Here is a 25803-nt window from a genome sequence, read left to right on the forward strand (position 1 = left end):
GACTCCTGCGGTTGGTAAGAAAAAATCTTAGGGGTCGGAAGACAAAAATATCCCTTCAGGCAAGCAGTTCAATGCTGGAAAACATTCTGGGGACATGAACTACATAGGCTATTTTGGGTAAATAAAATATAATAAAGTATGAGAATATATTCTTTATTTATTCTTAAACATTATAATCCTTTTCTTAATCGTCTTCTAAGCTCCTTGAATCATCGTTATCCGGTCGATTACATTAGCAGTTTGCCTTTTTCTACCACTACGAGCGCTAATGTGAGTCAATGCAGAATTCCACTTGAACCCTTATAACTACATTCGGTGGGGACATTTTTGAAAAAATCGAAACACGCCTGAGGTATTGAACCAAGGAAAACGTTACAGAAAGAATCATGTAAAAAGTTAATTTGGCTAAGATATGAATCAAAAAGAAAGCGACCGGGCGAGTTGGCCGTGCGCGTAGAGGCGCGCGGCTGTGAGCTTGCATCCGGGAGATAGTAGGTTCGAATCACACTATCAGCAGCCCTGAAGATGGTTTTCCGTGGTTTCCCATTTTCACACCAGGCAAATGCTGGGGCTGTACCTTATTAAGGCCACGGGCGCTTCCTTCCAACTCCTAGGCCTTTCCTATCCCATCGTCGCCATAAGACCTATCTGTGTCGGTGCGACGTAAAGCCCCTAGCAAAAAAAAAAGAAAGCGAGTAAAGAAACAAGCGATTTTAGGCTGTTTTCCCGAAACTGCATTTAGCCCGGAAATTATTTTCGAAATGTGTTTTTTGTTTAATTTTGGTAGAACTATCCATGACCCACAATTTGAAATCTTTTCGGACCCTTTAGTCCTTCAACTTTCGGCACAATTGAGGAACTGCTTTAACTCTACGTTGTTTTCTTTTCTTTTTCTTTTTTTGGTAGTATGGGGACCCTTACATTGTCTGTTAAGAAATGTTTTTAACATTAAAACATTGATCAAAGAAGGTCGAGTAGGAAAGATGAAATTGAAGAAGTCTGTCACAGACTCCGCTACTCTAGATGCACCAACCTACGCTAGGATTCGTCCCTTATAGCCATGCCTTAAAAGCAGGCGATACCGTTAATGTTTTTTTTTTAAATTAAGTTTATTTATTGTCGCTTTAACTCAGAAAGTCATATCGCGACATTCATAATTATACATACAGGATTATTACATTGATTACATAGAGTTACAATGGTAAAAATAACAACAGTACATCGACGGCTTACTTCTAAAACCTCGTATCTCCTAATGCTGTTCCTATCCATTCTTTTCCTTATGACTGGTCACGCCTCCCAGCCATATACTTACACGCAGCCCATCAGAACAATTATCGTTGAGTTCATTTTCCTATGCTAACCTGTAAAGGAAAATGAACCTTAAATGAATTATACTGTAGGAGTGAGTAAATACGTCTTGTAAACTACATCCCTACAATACGGTATGGCAAGGTCCATTTTCCTTTACACACCCGCATAGAAAAATGAACAGAACGAAAACTGTTCTGATGGACTGCATATCCACATGTGACTGGGAGGCGTGATCAGCCTTAAGGTGTATAATGGGTAGGAAGAGCGTTGGGCCATACGGCGTTTTAGAAGTAAGCCATCGACATATTGATCAGATAGTGATTATATGTCACTGAATAGATTTGTTTGTCTAAAAAACTTAATGATGTTTTCACACTGAGTATCTTTGTTGAAGATGTCACATACTCTATTATTCTGGTTTAAATTACACAACTGTCTTTGCTGATCGTATAGATGACATTCTAGTAAAATGTGGTCAACAGTCTTTATTTTTTGACAGGTGTCACATATTGGTGGAGGTTTCTTAGAGAAGATATGAGCATGAGTCAGTTTGCTATGGTATATACGTATTCTAGTAATGGCCACTTGTTCTCGACGCTGAAGGAATGAAACATCAAATTTATCTGTAGATCCACGCCTGATATCATGGAGTCTTGTGGGTTGTTCCCTTGTCCACTCAGTTAACCTGTTTTCGGCTCTTTGTAGTAATAAAAGGAGCAACGTCGGTGTAGGGGTTAATGTTTTATAACCCAACCCAGATATTGTTGTGTAATACCAGAACATAATGTACTGTATAATCATCTGAACGAAGGAACTGTGACTCTCCGGATGAACTGACGGACTCTGCAATACAGCCCAGCTGTTTCGTGTTCACGCTCCATCTGCCAAACCGTTTCCTTCCAAATTAGCACGCAAAATTACAGACTGTCGAAACCGCGTATAAACTTAAAATAGCCAGATAATCGAGAGATTACTTGATTTGAAAGAAGCTGTCGACCCTGTCCTTGGTGGGCTTGTTTTCGTACAGCTGCAGAACATTAAGCTTTCATAATCACTCCGAGGATGCCATATTTGGCTACCAGTCTTTCTTTACTGCCATGCCATAATGCAAAGCAAAAAGCAAACGCGGGATATTGACAGGGACAGTTTTTCCATTTATCAGGTGAAAGTTCAACCCATTGCCATTACAACGCAGTTCTTCTCTCTAGTTTCTACTGAAAGGCCATTCACTCTCGTTTTATCCCAAGACTACACAAATACAGTAGCCTATATGTATTGTGCGCCAATCGATATTGAAGATGTACGTATAGAGAAACTGTATAGTTTTATCTATCTGCTATAGCATAATAGACATTAAAAATCCGACCAATAATCATCCATATCAATACCCCCACTCCACTTTCAATCATTAAATCCCGGATAAAAGGGAATATGAGATTGGAAGTGTACAGACACAAAACCTGTTTTACGGAATTTTCACAGATAACCGCTAGAAAAACTAGTACCGGGTGAGTTGGCCGTGCGGTCAGGGGCGCGCAGCTGTGAGTTTGCATCCGGGAAGATAGTGGGTTCGAACCCCACTGTCGGCAGCCCTGAAGATGGTTGTCCATTTTCACACCAGGCAAATGCTGGGGCTGTACCTTAACTAAGGCCACGGCCGCTTCCTTCCCACTCCTACCCCTTTCCTATTCCATCGTCGCCATAAGACCTATCTGTGTCGGTGCGTCGTAAAGCAGCTAGGAAAAAAAAAAAGAGAAAAAACTAGTATGATATCCTTCCCCCGAAGCCTTACCTTTGAGGGATTAATGTACAGAATGGTCAAAAGGAACCATTTCTGTGTTTAGGGACAGCGTGCCTGAGAGGCTCCGAATTCGATTACCGGTCAGGCCAAGGATTTTTATTCTGGATTGAGGACTGGAACCTCAGCCTCGTGAGACCAACTGAAGAGCTCTCTGATGGAGGCAGAGGACCCGGTCATGAAAGCCAAACAATACGGGTGAAACTTTAGGCACTAAAATAGTGCGAAATGACCAGGCACAAAGGGCACTAAAGTCTTCAAACCAGGCATTAATAATTTCTACTGTATTCTCATTTAGTTTTAATCCTTTAAAAATGTGTAAGGCAATACACTATTGTTTGGATATTGCGAATGAAGAGATCAGTGTTGCTTTAGGCTCTCCTACATGCTGCTATTAGTCGAAAACCACTGAGTTCTCCAAATAATTAATTAAATTTGTTTTTAATGTTGCTAGGTGTTTAGGCATGATGAATTTTAACTACCCTGTAAATATCAAGAAATACTGAAATACGTCTTACCCCTTGTAAAAAAAAAAAAAAAAAAAAAATACCAGCTTTCATGTTTGAAGAAAGCGAAATGAATGAGCTGACAAAAAAAGCTGGTAATTTAATTTTTTTATTACGGAGGATGAGAAATCATTTATGTTTAGCTCCATTCGTCAAAATTTTTAGGCATATGCGTTATTTAACGTAATTCCCATTCGCTATATAGTAACAATAAGTATGGAAGACTCAGATGCTGTGTAGTTCTTTCTGTAAGAATAATTACAGATCAGTGACACCTGGCCATCCCTTCGAATAGTAACGGTGTAATCAAGAGTACTTATAACCATTATCCATTTAAATAGGCAAACACAAGCGAAATTATCTTTACTGTAATATACCAACCTACGAACCCGAAGTTAACTTACATTTAAATCGTTTGTTTTATATTTGTAACAAGTAAGGATGGGCGTTTTGTCCAACATCCACTCTCTAGTCGTCAAACTGACCACGTGACACTCCAATATCTGCAGGCCTGGCTGGGCAGCAGTCGTCTTGGCAGTTCAAGGCCCTTAAAGAGCTGTTGTGCCACGGGTTTGTTTGGTCAAAAGGGGCATGGGCGTTTCATCGATCGGAAATTGTCACATTTAGAAGGAATAGCGACAGAGCGATGGTAGTTTCTTTTTAACATCCCACTGGATATGTGTTGCGAGCAGCTAATCGGCTACATACTCGAAGTCATCTGAGACCCAACAGACGACCTAGGCAACGATATGCTGATACATTACACAGCAACATAAAGATAGTAAATCTACACCACGACATGGCCCAGGACCGAATGAAATGGAGACAGTGGAATCGCACATCGGATGAACACGATGGTGACGATGATGATGATGACGATGACGACGACGACGACGACGATAGTCAGGTATTCGGCGACGCTGATATGGACAAGGACTAGGTCTGGAAAGGAACCGTAGTGATTATGGTCATTTAAGGTGCAGTCCCGATATCTGGCTGGTGTGAAAATGGGAGACCACGGTAATCCACCTTCAGGGCTATCGAAAGTGGGCTTCGATCCCGCTATCCGCCGAATTCAAGCTTACAGCAACACGAGCCACACTTCGTAACTATCTCACTCGATAGATAGATTACATTAGATAATGCCTTCATCTGAAGTTTTCTTCGTACATTTTTATGAGGACGTCGTCCTTAGCCGCTTAACTACTGGCCTTAAAATCGGTGAAAATTGTGTTCCTATAATTCTACAACTTACCCAGTCTTCACAGTTGGAAGCGAAATTGCATAGAGTTTCTTGAAAGACGCATTTTCTTTTGGATAACACAGTATCTGTATAACTAGTTGGACGCTGTCGTCGTTTCGGAAGTTTCCTAGCTGTAGCTGTCACTTGTTTGTGCTGTTTGTGCTGACAATTGTGAGGAAAGACTGAATACTGAAGGTACCGATTTAGGTAGAAGGAAAAACCTACTTGTGCTCACAGTATAGGCTAAATGCCTATTACAAACCGTCGACCTGTACGTAGTTTATCACCTTGTCTAGGAACAGCTGAAATCAACTTATGTCTTAATTCTTGATTAACAGGAAACGTATGAAACGAAATGGATTTACACTTTCCCTCAAGAGATGAACAATCAGAACACACCAGTAAACCATTTTTTACGAAAATACTTTTTAAAACAACCACCATTTACAATGTCACTAATGAGTTAAACAGGTCCGAATGCTGAAGCTATGGAGGTATAATACGATCCTAGAGGTGACTGGCTGAACTTCATGTTGAATCATTTTTAGCGCAGAACTGTTTGCATTTCCCCGCCTCATATAAATAACGTAGGCTGGCTCAGACGGTTGAGGCGCTGGCCTTCTGACCCCAACTTAGTAGGTTCGATCCTGGCTCAGTCCGGTGGTATATGGCAGTGCTCAAATACGTCAGCCTCGTGTCTGTAGATTTACTTGCAAGTAAAAGCACATCTTCGGGACTACATTCCGGCACCTCGGCGTCTCCGAAAACCGTAAAAGTAGTTAGTGGGACGTAAAGCAAATAAAATTATTATTATTATTATTATTATTATTATTATTATTATTATTATTTAATAACACAGGCAACGCCTCGGATATTGTAAGCCATCACATGCCCATGTTTTCTTCCGGCTCGGCGATATTAGAGAATCCGAACCCTAAGGCTCTCAACGTCTAATTCATCCCCATTGTGATTCTTCGAACGAGCATTCCTTCACGATTTCTTCTCATTTCGACAGTCCTCTTCGTTATCTTCCTGATCAACAGGGGCTAATGACGACGCGGTTTTGCAGTTCATACGAGAAACAATCACCACGTCGTGTTGTTTGGATACGACGACGACTGAAGAACATATCCTTGTGAGCGATGCTCGCCAGTTTTGGCCTTGCCAATAAATATCTACATTCCGGAGATGTTTGTAGGTTTGTGAAAAAAAAAATGTAATAATCACGAATATTTTCATCATTATTCCTCGTATGGTCAAACTGCACGAAACAAAAGGTCGGGAATTATATTTTACACAACAATGATTATGCAAAGTTCTATTCATATGGCTAATATTAACAGAGGCTGTCTCCGAAAACCGCAAAAGTAGTTAGTGGGACGTAAACCAAATAACATTATTAACAGAGGCTGCTCTGACCTCCTTAATATTGCTACGTCACTGTATATTAATCAAGTGATGTATAACCTAGCACACAACGCGGTTAACCGTGCACATCGAGTTTCGAGAAATTCTCTTTAGCAATTTTCCCGTAATGCCAGAAGAAACAAACAAACAGAAAATGAATTGACCTTACTTTCGACTTTTCCTTACTCAATATGTAACGAAGCGAGTAGAGGCGTAACGTTAGGGCCTACAATGCAGGCGGGCCCTGTTCTTTAAAGGGCCCCGCAGACTTGGTTGCATCTAGGAGCAGTTTATTTAACACAGCACAGGTGTAAGAATACTTGCCCTTAACCGTCTCTCGCAACACCGCAACATGTTGTTCCTCAGAAAAGACCAGCACCAAATCATTTAAAAACAATTCCAGCAATGAAAACTGATACCAAAATATCTTTTTTTTTTTTTTGCTAGTGGCTTTAGTTCGCAACGACGCAGATAGGTCTTATGGCGACGATGGAATAGGAAAGGCCTAGGAGTTGCAAGGAAGCGGCCGTGGCCTTAATTAAGGCACAGCCCCAGCATTTGCCTGGTGTGAAAATGGGAAACCACGAAAAACCCTCTTCAGGGCTGCCGACAGTGGAATTCGAACCCACTATCTCCCGGATGCAAGCTCACAGTCGCGAGCCTCTAACCGCACGGCCAACTCACCCGATATATAATATTTTCGTTAGGAAATTATACTTTCTTGATGTGTAGTGCACCTGAGATCGTATTATGCAGAACATTTTTAACGTTTGTCACACATTTATTCGACAGCAGTGTACAATACCGATAAGAAGTTGTAGTAACAACATTAGTCAACGCAGTTTTGAACAAGCTCTCTTTGCGCTATACGCTTAGCAGTTGTGCGGTTTGATATTTTTGAATCATATTTGGGCAGTTTTTAATTTAAGGTTGTTCACATATTTTTCTGTGTTTTAATCGAATAAATTATTATATCCGAGACTTTGGTATCCGTTACAGAGTAAAGTTCTGTAGTTTAGAAAAAGAAACCAATTAAAGTTAAGTACGAACTTCTAAGTGGCTCATGGTTGACAGTTCAGCATTTTAGCCATTAAACCACGCAGGCAGGCAAATAAAACCTATTAAACATTATTTTTTAATAATCTTACAATAACGAATAATCCTTTTGTTCATACAGCTTGACAATATATTGCATTACTTTAGAACAGAATAAAATACTCCCGTCTCCCAGTTCCGGGTCGCCTGAAACTGGGGAGAGAGCATTCGTTTATTGCAATTCATTTTTATACATGACTTACGTTTCCTTCTAACAGTTATTTGACTATTACTATATTAAATATAAATTTAATTTTGTCCTAGACGTTAACACCATTACTTCTACCAGCTGTAATTAAATTTTGTATTAAGTTATTCAAGAGTTTTACATTGTATTTCAGGTGGCCAGAATTTTTATTTTGGCAGGCGTTGGCCCGTTACGCCTTTGAGTATGAGGCAAAAGTTTGAAAGAGTACAGGCAAAATTATAATTGTATTTATATTGATGTCCGCTCTGATGTTGTGTTTTACATCGTAATGAATTTGTCACTCAGTGTATCTTTCCTCTGCCACTAGGTGTGGAGTATATGTGGTCACACTAGACGTCATTTCCCTGGTAGGCCACACAAGCCAAACTCATTTCCTGTAAGTTCCACTCTCTACCCACAGTTAACGAGCTGGTGCTGTAATATTCAACTTCAGTTTGTGAACACCATGAATGTATAATAATTTCAAAGAACCAGAATGACTCACAGAATTGCTTTCGAGTGCTTACTTAACCAACCAAACTGGCTGATAACATCCCAAAAGGCTCGGTCCTACATTGATAGCCCTGTAAGACTGGCTTCGTAAGTAACTCCCACTCCTGAACCCAAAATATATCTCGCATTCGACCTTTACCACCTATTAGTACCCGTTGTTGCCCGGATAGCATTTTAATGTTTACCTTTTAAGATTTGTGGTACCACTTAGTCTATGTGTGAAGTGAATTTTTATAGAATTCCTTTTTTACTTTTTGATTGATATTTTGCGATCTATTACTTAGTTTTAGAGTTACTTAGATGTGTTTGATTTCAAGTTTTAAATTATTTGAATTTCGAGTAAAACTTCGTCCTTATGGAAGCTCGAATTGATTGGGAAGTATTTGATTGTCAAAAATGAATAAGTGATAACTGTATGTATTTAGCCGTCGCACTATAGATACGATGTACAGGATTTCAACTGTCAATGAGACTGTCCTCTCGCCCCCCACCCCTAAGAGAGAACAAATCTGGATTGTCACCATTTATCTCATGACCCCGAAAACTGTGGATTCGACACTATTTTCGATTATTCTTATATCTCACTCTCTCCCTCGCCTCCCACCCCAAAGGGGACTGAATTTGGTCTTTAAATATTCGGAGTTTCACTGTTCATCTCGCGACCCCGAAAACTATGGATTCGATACTATTTTAGATTTTTTTATAACTTACCCGCCTACCCCCCGCCCATAACGGTGCTAGGGGTGTATTACCCCCACACGGTTTGTCTCCTGATTCTAAGTCATAAGTATAACAAATTTGGTTGAAATCGCTCCAGTGGTTTAGGCGGAGATGTAATACATACAAGCATACATACACACATACATACATACATACATACATACATACATACATACATACATACAATGATATATATATTATTTTTATACTTAACCCCCCTTTCTATCCCCGCCCAAAGGAGTCCTATGAGTGCCTTACCCAACAGTATATTTTTTTCAGATAGTAAGTCATATGTGTACCAATTTTGGTTGGCAGCTATGCCCAAACGTACATGTATAATCTCGCTACTGCAGAATCCTGGAGCTGACGTTGCCATGTTTACGACGGTTCATTTCTTTATCCGATTCCTATATCAGGGGTAGTGTGGTGCCAATATCTTCATAACGGTTGGTTTTAGGACCTTAAAACATCGTTTTCGGGCCCGTAAGGCTTACCGAGTTTTGTTTTTTACGTCAGGGGGCTTAAAATGAGCTTTGTCTCGTCCTTGTACGACAAATTCGATATTTCGCCTATATTAGCCTATTATTTTTATATCTCCCTCCGTCGCCCGCCCTCCTTCGAAATGCTTTGAAAATAAAATACAGCCCATGTCCCTCAGGGGATAATGTACATTTACATTAGTAAAATAAGTTTTAGAATCGGTCCAGTAGTTCCTGATTTTAGCCATTACATACAAAACAAGTTTACCGCTTTATATATTAGTATAAAATAGGAGTTCCTATGGGAAAGAAGAAAGAATAGAACTTGTGATGAAATATTATAACTACTGTAGGACAGAGTGACGACAAGGGTGATCGGAGATCGAAAGGGAATGGTACATGCAGGAAATACTGATGATTATGATGATGATGATGATGACGATGATGATGCTTGCTGTTTAAAGGGACCTAATGCAAGAAAGACTATGGGACCTTTATTTTGCCTATCGTCCCTTCTGGCCCAGGACTGAAGATTAGTATAAATAAGACTACGGAGATGCAAGTGAATTCCAAGATTTTTTTTTTTTTTTTTTTTTTGCTAGTTGCTTTACGTCGCACCGACACAGATAGGTCTTACGGCGACGATGGGACAGGGAAGGGCTAGGAGTGGGAAGGAAGCGGCCGTGGCCTTAATTAAGGTACAGCCCCAGCATTTGCCTGGTGTGAAAGTGGGAAACCACGGAAAACCATTTTCAGGGCTTCCGGCAGTGAGGTTCGAACCTAAAATCTGCCGAATACTGGATACTGGCCGCACTTAAGCGACTGCAGCTATCGAGCTCGGTATTCACTCTGTCAATGTTGGTTTCTTGCACATTTAGAAAACCCGCATCGTATTTATATCAGTGGGTGAAATGTGTATAACTACGTAGTTTGACTTAATTTACAAACCAAGTGTGGAAAGACGGAATCAGTTTTTCAGTCTTATGGAGAATATCCACAGCCTGTTTGTAGCTAACTGACAGTCAGGAATAGAATGAATGAAGAATGAAATACCGCTAAAGTAAGAAAATACTGCCGAATGCGAGATCTGAAGTGCTTTTGCGGACAAAGATTAATGGATGGCAAATGAAATGCAGCGAATTTGTTGAATAAAGAATGACCAGTGAAAACAGGAAAATACTGTCTCACCCTACGTTTCCCCGACATGCACCCCTTATGAAGTGATAGGGCTCAAGAATGAACCATAGCTACTGCCAAAGAAAGGAAATTCTGTGCTCTGGCGAGGCCTGTCGCATCCCCCAGGGTATAAAGATTAATAAATGACAAATGAAATTGTTTAAAACAGTGATGCTGATATAAATATGAAGAAATCAGAAATAATATTTTGAACCCCAGCTTTGTCCAGCATACACGCTATCTAAAGTGAACGTAGATTTAACCCCCTGAGCAGTGATGGGAAGCCTACGTTCCATCAGCGTCATGAAGAAGCCTTTTTAATCTTAACAATAACTGAAATTTACAGTTTTTCGTCGCAAATCTTCATTCTATCAGCGTTGTTTCATTCCCTGTAGAATTCCCAAACAAGACCTCTAGTTCCTAGAATGATTAATGACCACGGCGCAAGTTTTACTGATTTTAACACGGCGCAACTTTTACTCGGCACAACTCATACGACACCGTTTTAACAGGTCTGTAATTACGACATGCAACGCCGAGATTTTTGTTCGTCCGTCAAAACTTGGCCAGTAAAAAAAAAACGCGCTCTTAGAATCATAAGGTAGTTGCATAACTAAATAACCATCCCCTCTTCTCTAATCAGAAAGAGAAAAGGACCAACCCTCCGGGCACTGAAGGTATCGGAAAATAAAAGGAGCATCCTCAAAATAAAAGGAAATGCCAAATAATAATAATAATAATAATAATAATAATAATAATAATAATAATAATAATAATAATAATAATAATAATCTCAGCTACAGTGTGCAGGCATTTTTTAACTTTACGCCATTTAGCCCGCCTGCGTGTCAATTTCTAGGGACCGTTTTACGCAACCAGATGGTAGAGAAATGGATCTCTGTTGGATCATCTATGGCTTAGTTTTTATTTGGTCAGGTAAACACCAAATATGTCACCAGGAATCTTTTGTACGCCGACATCATACGAAATAGAGTGCTGAATGGACTTTCTTCTTTTCCGCCCGTCAAAAACCAGTCTACCGAGCGAGTTAGCCATGCAGTTAGGGTCGTACAGCTGTGAGCTTGCAATCGGGAGATAGTGGGTTCGAATCCCACCGTCGGGAGTCCTGAAGATGGTTTTCCATTTTCACACTAGGCAAATGTTGGGGCTGTACCTTAATTAAGGCCGCGGCGGCTACCTTCCCAATCCTAGCCCTTTACCAACCTTCCGATGTGTTAGTGCAACGCTAAATATGTAGCAAAGAAAAAAAAGAATCCGACTACCTCTGCCGAGTTTGAACGCGCGATCTTGGGATCCGAAGGCCGACGCTCTACCAACGAAGGTCCCTCAAAGCTTCGCGTCGGGATTCGAAGAGAACAAGATTTGACTACGGAAAGATGAAATCAGGTAATTATACTGGGACGCTTTACTGCACATCCACCCTGGCAAGTAATAACAAACAGTGAAACAAAGTTTGTTGTTATTATTAATGCTCAGAGTGTCAGTCGTCTTGAACCACTGGTGAAGCAAGCATTGTAAAAATGACATAAAAAGTAAAGAAACGAACAAAGAAAGAAATCGTTACGATGGAAAGGAAATGGAAAGCTCTCCGTAGAATCGATAAGACGAATTGTCACGGTGGATAACTTCCTTACAATTCACTGAACATGTAGCTTCTTCTTAGGACTGGTATTTTATAAAGAGTGTTCACTTGTATACTTCAAGTATACAGGGCAACCCCCCTGTCCCCTCCCAACACTAACCAGATGAAAAAATGGAAGAAGTACGATCCTTCAGAGAATGAGGCTATCGGCAAAGGAAAGAGAAGGGCCACGAATAGTGTGAAAATAAGACTCCCTGGGCCTCAAACCTAAAGAAACGTCAGGGTCAGAAGATAAAAAGAGTTTACCAAGGGAGATTGGAAGGGAAGCCTGGAACAAGTAGTGGAAGCAATGGCTCACAGAACCATCCAAACTTGCATTGCTTTCTCAACGCTAAATACCTTTCGCCACACTCAGAAAGCAAAATTCTTCAATATCTGACAGTTTTACTATCAATCTAGCAGCATGATCGTAGTAGGCTTAAAGCCGCCCTTTCAAATTTACTCTGCCAAGGTCACAACATTTTTAAAAACTTAGCTTTTAGAAGTCCTCAAGGCAACTTGCTGAAATTTTAATTTTGTTTCTGTTGCTGCTTTTGCATAATTTACTAACTGCATGGGTTGATTGCGTTTTCAAAATACACACCGTTTCGATGTCAACTAGGCAATTCTTATAGATCATCAACTTCTTTAGTACAAAGTTTAACAACATAGCAACTTAAAATACAAAAAACATGCTTCGCTCAATATTCACTTCCTGTTGCACGAAGGAGTAAGTAATAAACACTACAGAACAGATACTATCATCCTTCAAGAATTTTGATTCAGTGAAACGAAACCACTATCGATATATCGAATTAGGCCTATATTAGGGTGATTAGGGGCTCCTAAAAGAGCCAATCAAATATATATTCAGACTTAACTGAAGTTCAATATGAGGCTTTCTTTAAAAATCCTTTGGAAATATTTCAGAAGCTCACTAAGTATATACGGTATTTTTAATCGTGCTAATGTAAACATAGTGTTCATGTTAATTAACAAAATAATGCCAAAATTCGCGTTATAGCTTATGTGATGTATGTGCCTATTGATAACTTCATTTCCAAGTACAGTAGCACCCCCTTTCACTGCATGACTTGTTTAAGAACTTGGGCTATCATTCACATGTACTTGTATATTCTGCATAGATACCTGAAATGAATTGGGGTTAGAAATATAAGAGACCCAAGTCTGACCTCTAGAAAAACAGTGCCATTCCAACTTCGAGCTGAAATTCAAGAAATCACAAAAAGGAAAATAATGGGCGACAGAGTATGGGTATACAAAGGTGCAGAACAACCCTTGCTGACCATGGGAACGAGCACGGTGAAGTAAGCAAGCCTGGTGGTGAACAATGTATTGTGGTGTATCGTAATCCTACCCAGCGTAGAGGGACGGCACCTTCAAAACCATCAAGCTGGGGAAGGAACTAACTCCATGTCTCAAGATAGAATGTGATGTAACAGGAAGATGAGGCAAGTTCAGGACGATGTGACATAGCGGAACGAAAGTTAACATATGGATGGGTGAGCTCTTGCAACTCTTAAGAATAAGATGAATTTGCATCTCCCTCTACACTTTTACCTTAACAGCCCTTGTTATTTAAGTAACAAGACAGAAAAAAAAAAAGAAAAAAAGAAGAGGTTTGATGGGGCTTAAAATCCTCAGGGTGAGAAAGAAAAGGAATGGTTGAATGTGTCGATACAGGAAACGTGAAAATGAATTAAATTCTAGGTTCGAATCCCACCATCGGTAGCCCTGAAGCTGGTTTCCCGTGGTTTCCCCATTTTCACACCAGGCGAATGCCGGGGCTGTACCTTAATTTAGGCCACGGCCTCTACCTTCCCAATCCTAGCCCTATCCCAACCTAGCATCGCCAAATACCTTCGATGTGTTAGTGCGACGTTAAACTACTGGAAAAAAGTATTAAAACGTAAATTCCAGCCTCCTCTGCCCCAATACTAAGTAGAAGGGCACGATCGTTATATAAATCAATGTCAGTGTTACCAAAAAGAATCAATGAGAACCAAACGATATAAAGCTGTCGGAATTTTCCTCAGCAGTTCTTCTGCGTATCGATAAATCTAAGTATTTGAACACCTTCAAATAACAACGGGATGAGCTAGGATCGAACCCACCAACTCTACCGTCTGAGCTACTCAGCCCGACGTGAGGACTTCTTCATAAGGAGCACTTGTTTGTGAAAATGCGGTCTTACAGTTGAATAACTGAAGGAGTGAACCTTCCCGTGCATGAATAGGCGCATTTTCTTTTGGAAGGAAACGGATTTTGAGATTACAAAATAATTCACATAACGGACATAGAGCACAACAATTTTCTTTACAAAGAAAAAGGGGGAAAGGACACCCTATTATGGAGGAATGTCATCACTATTGTGTGTTTCCGTGGTGGTTGGCAGTGTAGTGTGTTGTCTGAATATGAAGATTAAAGTGTTGGGATAAACACAAACACCCAGTCCCCGAGCCGGAAGAATTAATCGGACGTGAGTAAAATCCCCGACCCGGCCGGGAATCGAACCGGAACCCTCTGAACCGAAGGCTTCAACGCTGACTGTGTCGCTGACAGTCTTATGTAGACTATTTCGTACATTGTCCAGTCCTTCAATAGATATCGTATGACAGAACCAGAATAGTTCACGATTAACGTCTTGAATATGTGCCGTTTTTCGTGGAGATAAAGCATGAAAATGAAATTATAATGCAATTTTCTATCAACCTTTTCAACAACCTGTAAAACGTATCTTCGTAATGAGACAACAGAATACCGGAAATGATTCGTATGAGTTTCTTTAAAAGCGCATCTACTGTATCTCAGATACGAAAGTACGCCTGAATGGCGGTAACCAGTTTGAAATGTGAACTTATACAGGGTGATTCAAAAGGTGGTGGTCGTGGTCACTGTTTTAAGAGAATAGGCAACCACCCCATATTAATCAGAGGAAAAAGAGAAGTGGTCCGAACATTCGAAGAATGAAGGTATCGGCAAAAGAAGGGAAGGGACACGAAGGGGATGAAAATGAGACTCCCTGGACCTCGCAAACCTAATACTATCGGGGAAGAGCATTTTGGAAAAAATGCCCATTGTGTCGTTCCAAATATTCCCAGTGTTTCGTCCACGACCATGCCTATTCCTATTCTAAAGTATCTATTATTCCACTCGTATATAGGCCACATATTTCCCGTATATAAGGTTGTCTGAAAATATAACTCGTATGTAAATTACTTTATCTAATGTACGAATGGAAGGAGGAGGAACGGGCGGCGCAGTGTTAGTGACCACTCCAGCATTCAAAGTTCACTACAGTTCGTCATATCAAGAGCAACATCAATCCGAACTACGACGTCCAGCTTTTTGCGCACAGCATTTCTGAAATATCTCAGAGGAAAATCAAGTTGTTGCTCTAAAAAGAACTAGAAACATGAAATTACATCACCGAGATCATAGTTGTCTGCATACGAATTATCCAATGAATAACTAATCATATATGTACTTTAGCAAGTCAGCGATCATCTTAAAATATTCTATGAATAGGCACCATATTAGGTGTTCAGTGCGGCGTTAAGAAATGACATAACAAGTAATGAAGAACCGCTCAATACGGACCGAATACAGGACCCAATGTCACTATATCTTCTCCGTACAGGTCATGAAGACCTCTGAGGAGTGGAAGGTAAACGCTTTCACTATTCATAATCTCGGCATTAACACATTGCTGACGGAACCAAATAAAGTAAACTCGTGTTCACGACTATCACCAGTCAAGTGCCTTGTTACATTTAATTTAATATACCAAAGATACCTTGTGTAATTTTTAAAGCAAAACAGCCGCACATCCAAATATACTACCGGGCGAGTTGGCCGTGCCGTTAGGGGCACGCAGCTGTGAGCTTGCATTCGGGAGATAGTGGGTTCGAACCCCCACTGTCGGCAGCCCTGAAGATGGTTTTCCGTGGTTTCCCATTTTTCACAACAGGCAAATTCTGGGGTTGTATCTTAATTAAGGCCACGGCCTCTTCCTTCCCACTCCCAGGCCTTTCCTATTCCATCGTCGTGTCGGTGCGTCGTAAAGCAAATTTTAAAAAAGAAGAAAAAATACTCCTTTCGCCCCGTCAACATACACGCGTACCAACCACAGTTTATTTTCCCTGGGCCCTCCCCATCCAGTTACCAGAGGCTCAGGAATACCTCCGGCGTCAACTTCAAAGACATTACAGCAAGTAGGTCTATACTTGCCTTTGCCTTGGCCAGTAGGCAGTAATGACCGATCTTTGACAAGACGCTGAATGAAACTAAATTCTGAAGCATGAAATATTCCTCAACAATCAGAAACAAACATTAATTCATACAAGGAAAGAAATTGGCCGGGCAGAGGGGACCTAGTACATATTTCTGATTTAGGTTGAGTGAAAATATAGTTTCCAAACTTTTCGAATGGCTGACAAGGATTCGAACATGTATTTTCCCGGTGAATTGAACACGCCTTTACTACCTAAGAGGTATTTAATTCTTATTCTTCCTTGATGTCGTGGAATAAAAATCGTATCTTCCCTTGCCAGAATGCTGCAGCACGATTTCTTTATTAGTGACCAGCATTAAGTGGTATTTAACTAATATCAATGATAACTCATTTCAGGCCATTTGACATTCTAACTTGCATGAGGGCAGTTTGTGCGGGAAAACCAGTTCAAATCCAGACTGTTCTGCTAAAACTGTACGGGTGGCAACTTCTGCTATCATCTTCGCCTCACTGGACCAACGATGGCCCCAGTTCGAATCCCGGCCAATACATGTGGGATTATTGAAATGAAAAGTCAAGATCCTATGGTTCAGAATCCACGTATAACTAGACGCCCCGAGGCTATGATCACAATATCAATAGTCACGTAAAACTACAAGCTCTTGTTTTTTTGTTTTTTGTTTTCTTTAGCAACGAGCAAAAAAACTGAATGGCTCAATCTTGATCCATAACACTTCCGATAAACCACTATAAGTATAGTTATTTTTTATCGGCTGTCATCCCTCCCTCCCCAATAAATAACTCCGGACAAATGCTGAATAGTATCTCATTTGGATGTGTATCTGTCACAATTCTCGACATAAATTGCACAATAATGCAACATTCCTCAATAATACAGATTAAAAAAGATCTTGTTCGGCACAATGAAGTACAAGGTTTGACAAAAGCAAGGCTGAGAAAACTAAGAACACTGGCCATTCTTTTGTTTAAAAATCACAAGATGTGGTGCTTACTTGCCTAAATTGTCGACTTGTATACAGACGTAGCCAACTTAGAACATAACTAAATTGGTGGTGGTTTGTAACGTCGCACTAAAAGGTATTTGGCTGCGGAAGGATGGGAAAGGTCTAGGATTGGGAAGTTAGCGGCCATGCCCTGGTGTGAAAATGAGAAACCACGGAATACCATCTTCAGGGCTCCTAACGATGGGATTCGAACCCACCATCTCCCGAATAGAAGCGCACAACTATGCGACCCTAACCGCATGGTCAACTCGCTAGGTAAAAACTAAATTAATGTGAAGTTGAAACCTGTATTTTGCTAGAGTGTTCAAATGCACGTTGTTAGTGCAGTTTTTGAGGAAAAATGCTATGCATTACGTGCCATAAATGACATACGCAATTGAAGATAACTTTCTGAAGGAGTCAAAATTAAGGCTACTACTTCTTATACATCTATTGTCATACTGATATTTTAACTCTGGAAATACGTTGTTGCATTCCCACTGGCAAACTATCTACATCTTTTCCTAAAAGTGTTACTTAGATGGTGTTTCAAAATACTGTCACGACTGTCGAACAATCAGACACAGAGAGAAAAATAAGCCACTATATTAAAATGAATCAGTGAATACAGTTTTATTATAATAACTCTCAAAACTACTTTCTGGCATGAACTCCTTGAGAAAGTTAAATCTTCAATTTATCTTCCAAGAAATGCACGAGTATTATATTATTAATTGGCGTTATGAAATACATGTAAACAAAAACTATACAGAATAAATCACATGAAACAGGAGCTGGAAGATGCCACCAAATATCTGATGGCAACTACAATACGGTACAAAATTCATGATCTTTACCCATATCCTGCAACAGGCGTCCACAGCGACAACAGCTGGACGTGTGGCACACTGCCAGCAGCGGCAACTGTGGCGTGAAGGGGTGCGGAGTAGCTTCATCCTGGAGCGGCGTCTAACATCGCCGTCAAGGTGGTATACCTGCGTCGCCACCTTGAGAAGTTGTTAAACACAGGGCAATGTCCACACATGCACTGACTTGCAGCTTGAACACACAACGGACAACAATCGCTTGTGGATCCAACACTAGCTCACAGCACGTAGTTCAAAACACTTCTCTTTCTTCACTACAATTTTCAAACAACGACACCACATCTCAGAATTAAATTCCCGGTCACTAGCACACGCGTCAGTTTTCACACATGTCAGAGCTCCCGTACTTGCCCTCACGATTTATCGCAAGACCATGAAAAAGGAACGTTAGGAACAAGAATCTATATCCAGCCTTCACTGGTATCAGAGGTCAAAGTGCCATGTGTCAGCTGGGGAGCAGTTCAGATACTGCAGCGCGCATCTCGACTACAGGTTAACTGGAAATAAAAGGGATGTATGGTTGATAATCATCACATGTCCGGAAATGCGTCACTTTCCCGGCAAGCAGACAGGAAGTTTAAATGCACGATAAAATGTTGTAAAGAGACAGCGCTCTACAATGCGTCACCTCATTGTTTAGTAAAACTAACTTCTCACGTTCTTGAAAACAGTTCTACTTAATTATAAGCCAAGGAAGGACTCCAATTATCAAATAACGTTTACCTCTTAGCGCGTGGAAATAGTCCCGTCTAATAATTAAAACAATCAGTGTATTCATTATTACCCACTATAATGCAGGCACGCTTCCCAGGTCACGTCCCAATCCTACGTAAATTAATGCCCTACCTATGACCGCCGAAAAATTATCCCGTATCCATGGACTTATTTCAGAAGAATGGCATAGTTAATACTGAGATTATCTATTGAACGTAACGAAAAGATACGTTGATTTCTACTTAACTTATTTTCTTTTCGGAATTATCAATTGTTCTCATAAGAATAACATGGTGGGGAAATCAGTACTGATTAAATATTAGCACTAATTTCTTTAGACTTCGGTGTTTAAGATATAATGACAATTTTTTTTATTATTATTATTATTTTTTTTTTTTGCAAAGTGAGACAACAGTATACGAAATGTAACATTTTGTAACTTCACACTATTTTTAATTGGTGTCTGACTCGGTGACTAGGTATCTGCGCTGGCTTCAACATTACATTACATCCTAGGTAAGCCCCATCCTCATAGATGTGAAAGACGCCCAAAACCCAGACCCACTCCCGCCAACCCAAGAAGACATAAAAACTACTTCACTTCCTAAAAATTACCTTCTCAGTGTTGTACTTCAACAACCTAACAACCTAAAGCATTGGAATGGAGGCAACCGCCGAAGCAGGCGCACTACGCAAACGCAGTTAAGCAACATCGGGCGTGGTCACCAACTGGTTGGGTGGAAAACGTCCCCACATTTCTATTCATCGAGAACTGAACAAAACTGCATATTAAATGCGTGCCGTGTCACCGTACTGTCGAACAGAATTGCACTTTCCTCTCCAATCAAATTCTGAATTTCAGAACACTTCAAACAAATCATACTTAACCATCTGAGGTATAGGTTAAACCATGCCGAACTCAGAATTTTCATACTTATTAACGTTGTAAGAGGAGCGCTTAGAGCACCGGGTACGACGACATACCTCGCTGTCTCCCCCCCTCCCCCTACCTTCGGGGAAGGGACACAGTGGGAAAACGCAGACCAATGGAGACGCCCACGGGTGTCAACCCGAAAGGCCTGCACTAGGACCTCTCCGGCGGCCACACGCTATTATTATTAGTTGCTTTTAATTATTTATTTATGCTTCGCAATAGGTTACGCGTGGACTCTTCAAGAGCTGAATTTCAGGCGAAGAATTTTTTGATAGAGTATTAAAAGACACGGATATTTTAGAATGTGGTAGGAGAAGCAAGACGTAAAATTTCATTAAAACAACCCCATTGCAAAAAATTATTACAGTAATATAACAAGGGCTGTAGACATAGGAAAGGTAAATAATTACATGTAATTATTATAATTAAATCGTAATACGATAATATTACTAATATTTTTACAAGCAAACGTACTGTATCCCTCTGAATAGTTCAATATCCCTCATTTCTGGCTGTCTTTTCACTCTTTCTTCATATTTCAAGTTGGTCACTCCAAATATAGCTTATTATTGTCTAGTAATAGTCTATTTATGGGACGCGCAGCTGTAAGCGTGCATTTGGGAGATAGTAAACTCGTGTCCTCATCCGGAGGTGTGGCAGCCCTTTCTGGCACACCCCCGATGGAGGTGAGCTGCATGAACCACATACCAGCCCTCCTGCCATTTTTAAAATTTCTAACAGTACCGGGAATCGAACCCGGGCCTCCAAGGACGGCAGCTAATAGTGCTAACCGTTACGCTACAGAGGCGGACATTTGGGAGATAATGGGTTCGAACCCCACTGTCGGCATCCCTAAAGAAATTTTGCCGTGGTTTCCCATTTTCACACCAGCCAAATGCCGGGGCTGTACATAAATTAAGACCAAGGCCACTTCCTTCCCACTCCTAGCTCTTTCCTATCCCCTCGTCGCCATAAGACCTATCTATCTGTGTCGGTGCGACGTAAAGCCTGTTATAAAGCTATGCCCACTCGCCCGTATTACACATTAAAATTATACTACAAAATTACTTACATTGGATATCGATATTCACTATAGGTATCAATAGATGGCAATAATCACACGAAATATAGATTAATTTAAAATGAAAATTTGTTATTTAATCGAAACTTGCTAACTCTACGATCTTTCGCTATCCTGAACTGCGTCCCGACATCTCAAGCTAAGCGTCCGGCATGCACAAGTCTACACTGGTGCTTGAACCACGTGTCACAAACAATTCAACACCTGGACTATTAATTTTGCAATGAACCTAACCTAACTCTAGAGGTTCAATGTCCTAACCCAACAAAGCAGCCATTGTTCAGCCCAATTTTCTCCGAGCCTCAATTTGACTTCCATATTAACAGCTCTAGCGTATATCATTACCTCTCACTACCTCGCCCAGAGATAGAGTTGCGCCACGAAGTCTGACGACAATAATTAATGTGGTAATGTGGACCTTGTTCCGAACTGTTTTTAGCAACAAGACAACTTTGAAACTATATTCGATATGACGTTTCTTTCAGATACCTTACAAATCAAACAAGAATAGCGTTCATTCCGAAAACCTATTCCATAATCAACAGAAGAGTTAAAAAAAAAAAAAAAAAAAGATTAATAGGAATGGCGTAGGCAGAGCTTCAGCCGAGTGAAGTCCCTTCCACTTCTAGAAACATTTTGAAATTTTAATATTTAAAACGTGAAGAAACAACCCATCAGTGACGTTATGAGTGCGATACTCTTGAAAAACCGACAATACCCTTCTGAAGTTTATTTATAATCTCTGGAGCTATGTCACCTTAAACTGCCGCCTCTGTACTTACTGAAATGATGACAAGTACGAAATGAAATCTATATCACAGGTGACATATTAACCATAGATTATTTTTGTCCTACATCCGATTTGGTGATTTTCCTTTGCTGTCAATTGTAATGTAAAGCTAACGCAGCGAACTCGCAGATGCAATCAACGGTATTCCGTAAGAAATGAACTCTCAGACGAAACTATCTTTACACATGTCTGTTTTCAGACCGACTTCGGTGTACAAGAGTGAAAGTTGAGTGGGCAACAGATATAAAATCAGTGAAAATGATTGCTGGTACAAGTAAGTGGAAGTAATGCCAGGAGGATACTCGGAATGAGGAGATAAAGGTTAACTAGGAATAAACTTGATGGATGAAGCTGTACGCATAAGCCGGCTTCAAAGGTGGGGTCGCGTGAGAATGGAACAGGACAGGTTACCTAGGAGAATAATGAACTCGGCCAAGGAGGGTAAGAGAAGTAGAGGGAGACCAAGGCGACGATGATCAGACTGATTCTGTAATAGTTTAATGATAAGAGAGACCACAGAACTATGTATGAAGAAGAAAACGTCAGTTTTGAGAAGTATGTTCAATCTACTGAAGAGTTCATTTTAGAATTTGATGGCAGATTTCACGATTTTGAAGTATTTAGATCACAATGCAATGAAATGCAAAGTAGAGTGCCAGCCTGAGGAACTGCAGTTAGAACTATATGACCTCCAGTGTGATACTCCTCTTCAAACAGCCGAGGCAACTGGTGTTAATTTTTGTACACTAATTTCAAAAGAACGTTATAAACTACATAGAAACTGGGCTTTAAAACTTACTTCCACATATGCTAGTACTTATATTTGTGAAACTGCCTTTTCTGCAATGAAACTAGAGAAATAAAGCCCAGAAACAAATTAACAGATTCAATGTTAAAGAGTTAACTTGCTACGTATTTTAAGAGCCATCAAAGTGCTTAAATTTTGCCCAAAATATAACTTATACGTGTCGGTATATCTATTTAAAACTAATCGTATAGCCTACGTTACCGTGTGTAGGCATTTTAATCTGACCCCAATTTAGGCTCCCTGCCCGTCAATTTCGACGTTCCGTTTTACTCTATCTGAAGGTAGAGTAAACCGGATCTCTGTTGGGTGAACTATGGTTGAGTTTTAATTAATTACTTAATTAATAATAATAATATTGTTTTTACGTTCCACTAACTACTTTTACGGTTTTCGGAGATGCCGAGGTGCCATAATTTTGTCCCGCAGGAGTTCTTTTACGTGCCACCAAATCTAGCGACAAGAGGCTGACATCGCACGACATGGAGGGTCGAAATGACGTTTTTCCGCCTTTCCAAAAGCGGCCTTCCTCTGTAGCGTTTGAACCGCGATCTTGGGTCCACAGAGTGAGCTTGTAAATCTACCGAACCTTGTAACTGGCAACCGACTGCTCCTCTGAACATAGCAGACGTGCACTTCCAAACGTCCTGTACAAATGATCAGAGAAGAAAGGAGACGAAAACTGTATAGCTATACTAATAGTCCACCACACTCACCTGATCTAAGTAATTCATTTCCTCAACGTTTTGTCTGTTCGTTTACTAAGCTCCAACACCTCCACAAAAACCCAATTTACCGCTAGTGTCACCAAGTTACATGATCTTACCTTGAACCTGTGGATGGTATTACCTCATATAAACCTACTCATTCTCGACTTGCCTTTTATTCTTGTACTTTCGTGACGCGTTTCCTCTTGTTGTCCACAATGATTACTATCAGAATCCTCGCTTCATTCAAGACTAATTTCTTGCTGGACATTTCTAATCTGGTTTTCGTTCCTTTTACAGCAAAGCTGCACGAGGAGTTTAACCCACAATAAATACGATACCGTAGGACACATCAATATTACGTTTACCCACAAAATTTTCTTCTGTTGAATATAGATTTTCATACCGCACTTTATACAGTTCTGTACAAGACACGATGAACTTCAAGAAATGGACATAAGTTAAACTCCTAACGGAATTACACTCAGCTAATGTATCAAGAATACCGTGATAGCTGAATTAGGCCTTCACTGGGCTCCACAAAACCGCCGTCCAGCTCTGTGACTAACCAGTTAGCATGCTGACCTTTGATCGAAGGGGTTGCGCGTTCAATTCCCGATCGGATCGGGGATGTGAACCTTCATTGGTTAATCCCTCTCACTCGGAGTTTGAGTATTGTGCCGTTTTCAACACTAGATTTCATCTTAGGTAGGGTCCCTCACAGACGCACAGTTCGCCCACGGACGTCAACCCGAAAGGCCTACACCAGGGCCTCTCCGGAGGCTACACGCCACTTAGGAGGCCACAGTTCGGACTCACGGCCAATGAATGTGGAATTTTTTAAAATGAAAATTAAGGCCTTCTGGCATTGATTACACAGCAAGATGGAGGTCCTGTGGCTCCGAATACAGAGTCTATACAGTCACGTAAAACTGAGGATGGTTGCCCAGTTGTACTCCCTCTTAAAACAATAATCACCACCACCACCATCATGTAAAACTACAAATGTGTTTGCTTTTATTACTTCACCCACTGTAAAAGTTTCTTTGATGATTTGGTAAAAGTAAACTCAACTCATGTCTTCGCTTCGAGATGGAGCAGCTTTTTTCAGGCACACCGCAATGGAGGTGAGCTGCATGTAATTCTCCTGTCATTCTTACATCTCCAGTAGTATAGAGAATCAAACCCGGGCCAGCGACGATGGCAGCTAATAGTGCTGACTGTTACGCTACGGAGGCGGAGGATGTAAATTCGTACCCTCGTCCCCAGGTGGTGCAGCTCTTTTTAGACACACCCCTAATAGAGGTGAGCTACATGTACCGTACCTTTCCCATCACATACCAGCCCTCCTCCAATCTTAAATTTCGGACAGTAATCGAACGCAGGGCTCCGAGGACGGCAGCTAATAGCGCTAAGTGTTACATACGATTGTTTGGTAAGAACTCTCTGTTTACCAGTCCACTGGTAAAGTGGTTAGCTCTATATCCGGCCGCCTTTGCTCCTAGGAATTAATCTGGTATTCATTTCTTGTGTAGGTTAAGTGAACCTCAGGGTTATGTCAACCTTCAGAAGGAGAAGTCTCGTTCCTAAATTATTCGATTTGCTGACGAAGAATTGAAGCCACGTCCATCTAAATGAACAGAGCACGCCTTTACCATCTCGGTTAGGCAGAAGGAAATAAGGAAAGTGAAAAATCAGTCCTCCAAGCCAATGACTATCACTTTCATTACGCAACTTGGCAATAGAAACTGCTTTCGATATGCTCTTGCCAACTAAAAAGTACAGTGCAATATTTCAAATATTGTGCAACAGAATGTAGTTCATCGTCATTTTTCTCAATCACAGAACAATATTTAAACGATGCCACGAAACATGCAATGTTCCTGCTCAATATGAACAATGCATCGTCAAACTGAAATACAGGAATTCTTTCGAACAGGCAGCTTTCACTTGTGGGATCTTCCACAACTTGTCAAGCGGCAATGATTATGTTCGTTCTGCGTAAATGACTGTCTTACTATTGTTGTTTCAAAGGGGGAGGGCAAAATAGAGGCCGATAGCCGTGAATTCGTGGCGAAGGGTACTGATACTGGGTAAATTGAATTCCTTAAAAGAAACTTCTGTAGGCTACTTACTTGTTTAACGTCCTTTCACTATAATGGATTTTACTGAATGGTCGCAAGGAGACGTTGGGTTGGACTTTCAATAGGTCTAGAACATTAGCCTTAAACCCTCAGCCAACAAACAGCCCTGGTTGCTCTCCTGACACCATAAAACATGGGGAGATGACGTAGAAAAATGAAGAAGATAAACTGTCACATCACAAATATTGGACGTACAATAAATGTACGAATAAGAAGTACGGAAACTTACACAGGAACAATACCATATCGTTGTTTAAACTGAACTCAACCTATACTACGTAGCGATAAATAATATAACTATAGTTGTAATGATTAAAAAAAACAAGTAATTACCATATCTTAACGCACTAGGCTTTCATCGAGTTAAAGCGACTATACACACTAAGAAAAAGATGCAGCCTA

At 40.5% G+C, this 25803-nt stretch overlaps 1 protein-coding gene across 5 annotated transcripts in view; it reads right to left on the reverse strand.

Moving 5' to 3' along the window:
• Positions 1-25803, reverse strand: part of LOC136866342 (platelet binding protein GspB) — a 549318-nt gene that overhangs the window by 212878 nt on the left and 310637 nt on the right. Inside the window, exon 2 of one of the 5 annotated variants that reach the window (XM_067143207.2) lies at positions 18197-18723. The exons of 3 other annotated variants lie outside the window; for them this stretch is intronic. In XM_067143207.2, coding sequence (XP_066999308.2) covers positions 18197-18295 — 99 coding nt within the window. In that variant the 5' untranslated portion in view covers positions 18296-18723. Of the gene's footprint in view, positions 1-18196; positions 18942-25803 lie in introns of those variants that run through there. One more of the 5 variants, XM_068226699.1, reaches the window with a different exon arrangement.

The sequence above is a fragment of the Anabrus simplex genome, chromosome 3 (assembly GCF_040414725.1).
Source record: "Anabrus simplex isolate iqAnaSimp1 chromosome 3, ASM4041472v1, whole genome shotgun sequence".
Taxonomy (NCBI): Eukaryota; Metazoa; Arthropoda; class Insecta; order Orthoptera; family Tettigoniidae; genus Anabrus; species Anabrus simplex.